Raw genomic sequence first — 7,674 nt, 5'->3', positions numbered from 1 at the left:
GGGGATTCAACCGCCTCCTCTGGTCATGTGACCTCTGGTCATGTGACCTCTGGTCTGGACTGGTTCAGTCCTTCAGGTTTTAATGGAAATCTGAGAAACCATCATCACATGGTCATGGGTCATCATCACCGCCGTATTTTCATCCTAGACTTTGAGAATCAGCTGTGCTTGTCCTTCCCTTCGGGTCCCATCATCAGCTCCAGGAGGACATCTAGTGGTATGACAGTGGAACTACAGCAGAACAACACACACACACACACACACACACACACACACACACACACACACACACACACACAGATCAGCCATTACACTTCAACTCATACTCACACCACAAACATCTTCATGAACTCCCATCTACATTAAACACACACCATATGAGATGTGGGACACAGGTCTTGGTCCAAAACCCTGAGTCTGGTTTATCTGTGACCTGCTGGTCCACATCGTACTCTTGTCCATCATAGACCCATGTCTCAAACTCTGCTGTTTTCAGTGTTTGTCGTGTGACTGATGTGAATTCAGCAGAATGGATCAGTGTGAGGACAGAGAGGAGGAAGCCCCGCCCCCAAACACCACCGACGGGACCCCCCCCCCCCCCAGGACCTGGACCAAGACCTGGACCCAGCTGTGTGTCCATGAACAGTGATGGCTCCATGGGTGTTCCACAGACTCAGTAAGTGAACCTCAGATCTGGTCCAGATCCAACAGGGTTTTCAGCTCAGTCAGTCCTAACTTGGCGTTCTAGGTCCGACCTAAAGTTAGTCCTGTTGCACCGTCGGTGTCACATGGTCTTTTTCTTCAGTCTCTGGTTCAGACACTGGCAGGAGAATCACACTAAACCTGATCAATGAAAACCTGTTGTTGTAGTGGGACCTGGTCCTGGATGATCCTGGATCAGAGTCCAGGGTTGGTTCCTGGTCCATTGAACACCTTTGGATCATATGTTGTGAGTGCAGATGGTGAGGACACACATTGTTAGGACAGAGCTGTTGGTTTCATCCAAATGTGGATGAGATCAACTAAACCCAGTGAGTGTGAAGCTCCAAACACACTCACATGTTGACTGTCAGTGGGACCAGCAGGACCAGGACACCTGTCCCACTACAGGGGGTCATGTGACTCATGATGGAGTCCGTGTGGACAGACATAATGTGAGCTAATTGTTGATGATTGGTCCACAGAGCGGAGCAGCAGAGCTCAGAGGTTCCCAGTGGTCTACAGGATCAGACTCAGCTGGACTCCACATGTGAGGTGTGTACTGGTCCAACATCTACTGGTCCATCTGTTCTGTCCAATCAATAATGTCCAACGCTGATGCAGTCCAGCTTATTCATGTGGAACTGTTCAGGAGGTTTTTGTCTTTGATATAAAATGAATGATGTTGATGTAATGTGTCAAACATTTGGACAGAAGGTTCATTAAACCTGAGGATTACGTTGATGAACAGGTTCATGATCACATCACATTACAGACCTGGTTGTTGAAGGTGAACATGTTCTTTTGGATCTTTACAGGAAACACAGATGGCGGCACTTAAAGAAAGTCTGTTGAAAATTCTGAAGCATTTGATCCATGATGAGTTTAAAGAGTTCAAGTGGTTCTTGACCATTGAAGAACTATCCATCCCAGTGAGTAAACTGGAGAACGCAGAACAGATGGACACGGTGGATCTGATAGTCCAGACCTACTCCACAAATACTCAGAGAGTCACTGTAAGGGTTCTGGAGAAGATGGACAGGACTGATCTGGTGCAGAAACTTTCAAAAGGCATCCCAGTATCTAAAGGTCAGTCATTAATAAGTAATTAAAATAAGAGGTTCCATATTTCATTCCCCTGTGACACATTAAACAGAAGGACGGTGGTCATGTTGTTGACATTAGGGATACAAATTATGGATTAATCCATTAATCATTTGTTGATTGGCCTTATCGATCAATTAACGATTAATTGATAAGCGGCAAATTTTCTGATTCTGAATTTCTCTTTCGATCAGGTCTATAAGAATAAAAGCCCAATATTGTTTATATATTTCATTGAAAAAACATGTCATATTCCTGAATGACTGATGTATTGAACCATTGGATACAGACCAGACAATGACATGTATAAAACTAAATAAATTCTGCAGAGAAATTCAATGAAATAGATTGATCTGAGGAGGGGCAGTTTAGAAGAAACGAGCATTTCTGACTTTGCATCACTGACATGATGAAGCCAGATTTCAGCGGAGATGCCCCCCCCCCCACACACACACACTATTTTTGCGTGGCCCCCGGGGTGACCGCAGGACATAGGGCCGGACCTGCTAAAGGTTTACGTGTATTAAAACTAATTGCACATGCAAAAATTTGTATAAACTGATTTAGTAACAGTGATACTAAGGGTTGTGCCTTTCAAAGGTGTAAAAAAGTGCATCTGCATCAGTTAGTACATTTGACACAATGAATATGAAATATGGGGATTTACACGCAGTTGTGCGTGTGCTGGGAGAAGAAAATGTAAATATATTAATTTAACACATGCAAAGTGATTTATCAAACCCAAAAGCAATGTTGCTCATAGAAACTGTGTCTGTATTTAACATGTGTCAAAAGGAGGAGCAAACAGTTTGGATGTGTAATTACACACATGGAAGTGGATAGGAGACAAAGAAATGATGAAAGGAGATGCAGAGAACGCATTTTTCACCCTCATGTGAACATTTTTGGAGTGACGGAAGAAAAAATCCTTGAGATGTATGCCCCAAATGGGAAACATTCCCCTTCCATTTGTGTTTGGAACATCCTCTGAATTGTCTTCTTTGTCTTCACTCAGAGAGCATTGACCAGTGTCGGCGAAAACTGAAGGTGAAGCTGAAGCTGAAGTTTGAGTGTGTGTTTGAGGGCATCATTAAAGAAGGACTCCCCAAAACCCTCCTGAACCAGATCTACACAGAGCTCTACATCACAGAGGGAGGGGCTACAGAGGTCAACCAGGACCATGAGGTCAGACAGATTGAAACAGCATCCAGGAACCCACACAGACCACCAACAACCATCACATGTACAGACATCTTTAAAGGACCACCTGACAGACATCAGCCAATCAGAACAGTGCTGACAAAGGGCGTGGCCGGCATCGGGAAAACAGTCTCCACACAGAAGTTCAGTCTGGACTGGGCTGAAGACAAAGCCAACCAGGACATCCACTTCATATTTCCATTCACCTTCAGAGAGCTGAATGTGCTGAAACAGAAGAAGTTCAGCTTGGTGGAACTGGTTCAGCACTTCTTCAAAGAAACCACAGAAGCAGGAATCTGGATCTTTGAAGACCTCCAGGTGGTGTTCATCTTAGACGGTCTGGATGAGTGTCGACCTCCTCTGGACTTCAACAACACTCAGATCCTGACTGATGTGACAGAGTCCAGCTCAGTGGATGTGCTGCTGATGAACCTCATCAGGGGGAACCTGCTTCCCTCTGCTCGCCTCTGGATAACCACACGACCTGCAGCAGCCAGTCAGATCCCTGAAGAGTGTCGTGGCATGGTGACAGAGGTCAGAGGGTTCACTGACCCACAGAAGGAGGAGTACTTCAGGAAGAGGTTCACAGATGAAGAACAGACCAACACAATCATCTCCCACATCAAGAGGTCCCGAAGCGTCCACATCATGTGTCACATCCCAGTCTTCTGCTTGATCACTGCTAGAGTTCTGGAGGACGTGTTGGAGACCACAGACAGAAGACAACTGCCCAAGACCCTGACTGAGATGTACATCCACTTCCTGGTGGTTCAGGCCAAACTGACGAACGTCAAGTACGATGGAAGACCTGGGACAGATTCACCCTGGAGTCCAAAGACCAGGAAGATGATTGAGTCTCTGGGAAAACTGGCCTTTGAGCAGCTGAAGAAAGGAAACCCGATCTTCTATGAATCCGACCTGACAGAGTGTGGCATCGATATCAGATCAGCCTCAGTGTACTCAGGAGTGTTCACAGGGGTCTTCAAAGAGGAGAGAGGAGGGTACCAGGACCAGAGGTTCTGCTTCATCCATCTGAGTGTCCAGGAGTTTCTGGCTGCTCTTCATGTCCATCAGACCTTCATCAACACTGGAGTCAATCTGCTGTCAGAACAAACATCTGTTTGGTCTAAACTATCAAAGGTCAAACCAGTCCAGTTCTACCAGACCGCTGTGGACCAGGCCTTACAGAGTCCAAATGGACACCTGGACCTGTTCCTGCGCTTCCTCCTGGGTCTATCACTGCAGACCAATCAGAGTCTCCTACATGGTCTGATGAAACAAACAGGAAGCAGCTCAAAGACCAACCAGAAAACTGTAGAGTACATCAAGAAGAAGATCAGTAAGAATGTGTCTGCAGAGAGAAGCATCAACCTGTTCCACTGTCTGAATGAACTGGAGGATGGATCTCTGGTGGATCAGATCCAACAGTACCTGAGATCAGGACGTCTGTCCACAGAACAACTGTCTCCTGCTCAGTGGTCAGCTCTGGCCTTCATCTTACTGTCATCAGAAAAAGACCTGGATGTGTTTGACCTGAAGGAATACTCTGGTTCAGAGGAGGTTCTTCTGAGGCTGCTGCCAGTGGTCAAAGCCTCCAACAAAGCTCTGTGAGAACAAACAGTTGGATCAAACATCTCAAATATGGATCTATCATTTCAACCAGATCAATAACTTTATACTCATGCCTTTTGTTTTGTCCAGACTCAGTGGCTGTAACCTGTCAGACAGAAGCTGTGAAGCTCTGTCCTCAGTTCTCAGATCCCAGTCCTGTAGTCTGACACATGTGGATCTGAGCAAAAATGACCTGAAGCATTCAGGAGTGAAGATCCTGTCAGATGGACTGAAGAGTCCAGGATGCAGACTGGACACACTCAGGTCAGGGTTCAACAAAGAACACAACACATCATTTCAATGTTTGTCTGCAGTTGTTGGATGGGTTGAACTTGTCAGTGGTTGTTTGTGTGGAACTCCAGACCAGTTCTACTGATCTTCAACTGTGTTCAGAGTCTGGAACTCATGGACTTTACACATTGAAGTCCTGTTGGTGAAGTCCCATGCATTCACAGACTCTGTTCAATGACTCCAACTCCACTCATCTCCATCCTAAGTTGATGGATGTGATGTTTTGTGTTGCAGATTGTCACAATGTCTGATCACAGAGGAAGGATGTTCTTCTCTGGTCTCAGCCCTACAGTCCAATCCGTCCCATCTCAGACTGCTAGACCTGAGCTACAACCATCCAGGAGCCTCAGGACAGGAGCTGTGTGCTCTAGTGGAGGATCCACACTGGAGACTGGACACTGTCAGGTATGGACTGAGCCGATGCATCCACAGATAATGGCAGATAGAACAGGTAGAGCTGACAGGAACCATCTGTCAGAGCTGGGATCCATCCTGTATGAAGGTCCAGCCCATGTTCACAGACAAACACACTCAGTGATTCAGAAGGAACCATTTAGAGGATGTGAACAGAAAAGCTTCAGTGGATCACAGTAATGGAATGTCCATGTTTCCAGCTGACCTCTGACCCTCCTCCTCCTTTCAGGTTGGATCCTGCTGGAGTCCGATGGTTGACACCAGGTCCATGCAGACGTAAGTGTGATTTGATTAGATTGATTCAAACCAACCTGAACCAAACTGGGACCTGGTTCCACATTCTAAACACTGCATGAAAAGAGGTGTATCTGTACCAGGATATTCCAGTGTACTCCCCTGATTTCTGGAAGTATTTGCCAGTTCCACTGTCCGTATACATCTGATTCCACCAAAGTAGGAGACACCTGGATTGATACCATATGCGGACATACTCCCTCCAGGTCGACTTCCAGGGAACAGCTTTTTGTTGCAATGGCGGATAATCCCCTCACAGACATACCAGAGACATTCACACCTCTGCTAGTACTCTACTGTCATCCACCTCAACACTGATTGGCTGTTTATAAAAAAAAACAAACAAACCTTAAAACCTAGTTCCCCCCAAGTTTTATGCATATTTAAATATTAATTCATATTTTTAATGTTTTGCATTTAACCTTTAATTCTTGTCTCCTAATCCAAGCTCATTGCTTTATTGCTTGGTTATTGCTTGGTTACTTTTTTGTTCTGTCTGGCATCTGTCTTCTTCATGAAGCTGCTCCAACCTGCTAGATAATGTGTCCTCCACACAACCAGCGGCTTTTTTGCATTTTAAAGGATGTGTTGTCTCCTTGAAGGCAGGGCTCAGGGCCCACCCACCCCTGTCCAAAGGCTGCTCCTCTAACTGTTAGTTATTAACAGAAGAAAAAGCTTTAGCAGCTGCAGCCATCAAGACTCCATAATGTGGATTACCTGGAAATATACTGCTGGTATAACCTTTCCAAGCAGGCCAGTGGAATATGTGAGATTCAGCGGAGATAACCCATGCCACTTATTTCCAGATACAGCTCTTTTCATGCAGTGAAACATCTGACGTGTTCATGACGACAGTCAGTTTAGTGGAAGGATGAGCTGATAGCTGACTGGTCAGGACTGGTACCACATGGACCCACATACCCTGAGCAGTGAGTCCTCAGGTCCAGTCCCAGACTATTGAGTGCATATCAGAGCTCTAGTGTCCTTATGCACATTTACAGTCTGTACTGTCACTGTGGGACAAACAATACAAATACAACCAAGAAGATCCAAAACACAATAGAGTTCATCAGGATGAGAAGTTTGTCTGAGGAACAAACTCAGATGAAACCACCAAAACACTTCTACAAACTAGTATTATCCATCAGATAAAGAATTGCACTCAATGAGCAAAAGAACTGAGTTTAGATCCAATTAGTAAACAGTCAAAGTCACTGTGGAGAAGATTGGAATCTACAAATCCAACATTAGATTCATTAGCACCAACTAAACATCGACCTGAACAAACAGCAAAAACACTAAGAGTCTAGATCAGGGGTCGGCAACCTGCGGCTCTTCCTCCTCCTTGTAGTGGCTCCTCCCTTTACTGCGGTCAGTCCAGCTGCTAGCGTTTTTCTTGTGCGCTACTTATTCGACAATTACGGTAGATGAGCTGCTTGGAGCGAATGTGCCTTCCAGACAACAAAAGTCAGGGCTCATTTCTGCTCTAGGTTAAAGACGCAGACGGATACGGACGGAGGGTTCTGTCCGTCCTTTGGATATTACTCACATAATTCTGTCCATTTTCTGGGAGAATAAGGAGCGGTCCAACTGGGAACTGCGGAGGCAGTGTTGAGTTTTGAAGAGAATAATTTTCATAAATAGCGATACTTTTCATAGAGCAACTGAATGAGTATAAGTACTGTGTACTTTTGGGGTAATCCTACAACAGATTCCATTCCAAGATACAAAAGTGTTTGTTTTCGTCTGAAATAGGCTTTAAGACTAAATTCAATGATGAATAAAATTATGATTTCCAATAAGTACCACATGAATTTTTTACAATTGGTAATAGTACTTCAAATACTATTAGCAAAAATACTATGAACTACTTTTACTGTGTACTTTTGAAGTAATTATACTCAAAAATCCCTTCCAAGCTCCAAAAATGTTTGTTTTTTCATCTGAAATAGGCTTTAAGACTAAATTCGATGATGAATAAAAATTTTTTTCCAATGAGTACCTCGTGAATTTAGTATTTTTGGTATTAGTACTTCATATACTATTAGCACAAATACTATG

The 7,674-nt window shown here is 44.6% G+C and overlaps 1 protein-coding gene across 1 annotated transcript; it reads left to right on the top strand.

Annotated features, from left to right (window-relative positions):
• The first annotated feature begins 451 nt into the window (after positions 1–451).
• LOC115416580 (protein NLRC3-like) lies at positions 452–4,614 on the top strand. Its single transcript, XM_030130392.1, has 4 exons — positions 452–676; positions 1,185–1,254; positions 1,518–1,788; positions 2,819–4,614. Exons 1-4 carry the CDS (start codon positions 639–641, stop codon positions 4,612–4,614), a joined length of 2,175 nt encoding a protein of 724 aa, XP_029986252.1. The 5' UTR covers positions 452–638.
• The last annotated feature ends 3,060 nt before the right edge of the window (positions 4,615–7,674 follow it).

Source organism: Sphaeramia orbicularis, unplaced genomic scaffold, assembly GCF_902148855.1.
Source record: "Sphaeramia orbicularis unplaced genomic scaffold, fSphaOr1.1, whole genome shotgun sequence".
In the NCBI taxonomy this organism is placed as follows: domain Eukaryota; kingdom Metazoa; phylum Chordata; class Actinopteri; order Kurtiformes; family Apogonidae; genus Sphaeramia; species Sphaeramia orbicularis.
The sequence above is the reverse complement of the archived record's forward strand: the minus strand, read 5'-3'. Positions and strand labels throughout refer to the sequence as shown.

Coding starts and splice junctions, on each gene's coding strand:
- LOC115416580 (XM_030130392.1), top strand. CDS start 639: ATGAACAGTGATGGCTCCATGGGTGTTCCACAGACTCA. Junction 677..1,184: donor ATGGGTGTTCCACAGACTCA/GTAAGTGAACCT, acceptor ATTGGTCCACAG/AGCGGAGCAGCAGAGCTCAG. Junction 1,255..1,517: donor AGCTGGACTCCACATGTGAG/GTGTGTACTGGT, acceptor GGATCTTTACAG/GAAACACAGATGGCGGCACT.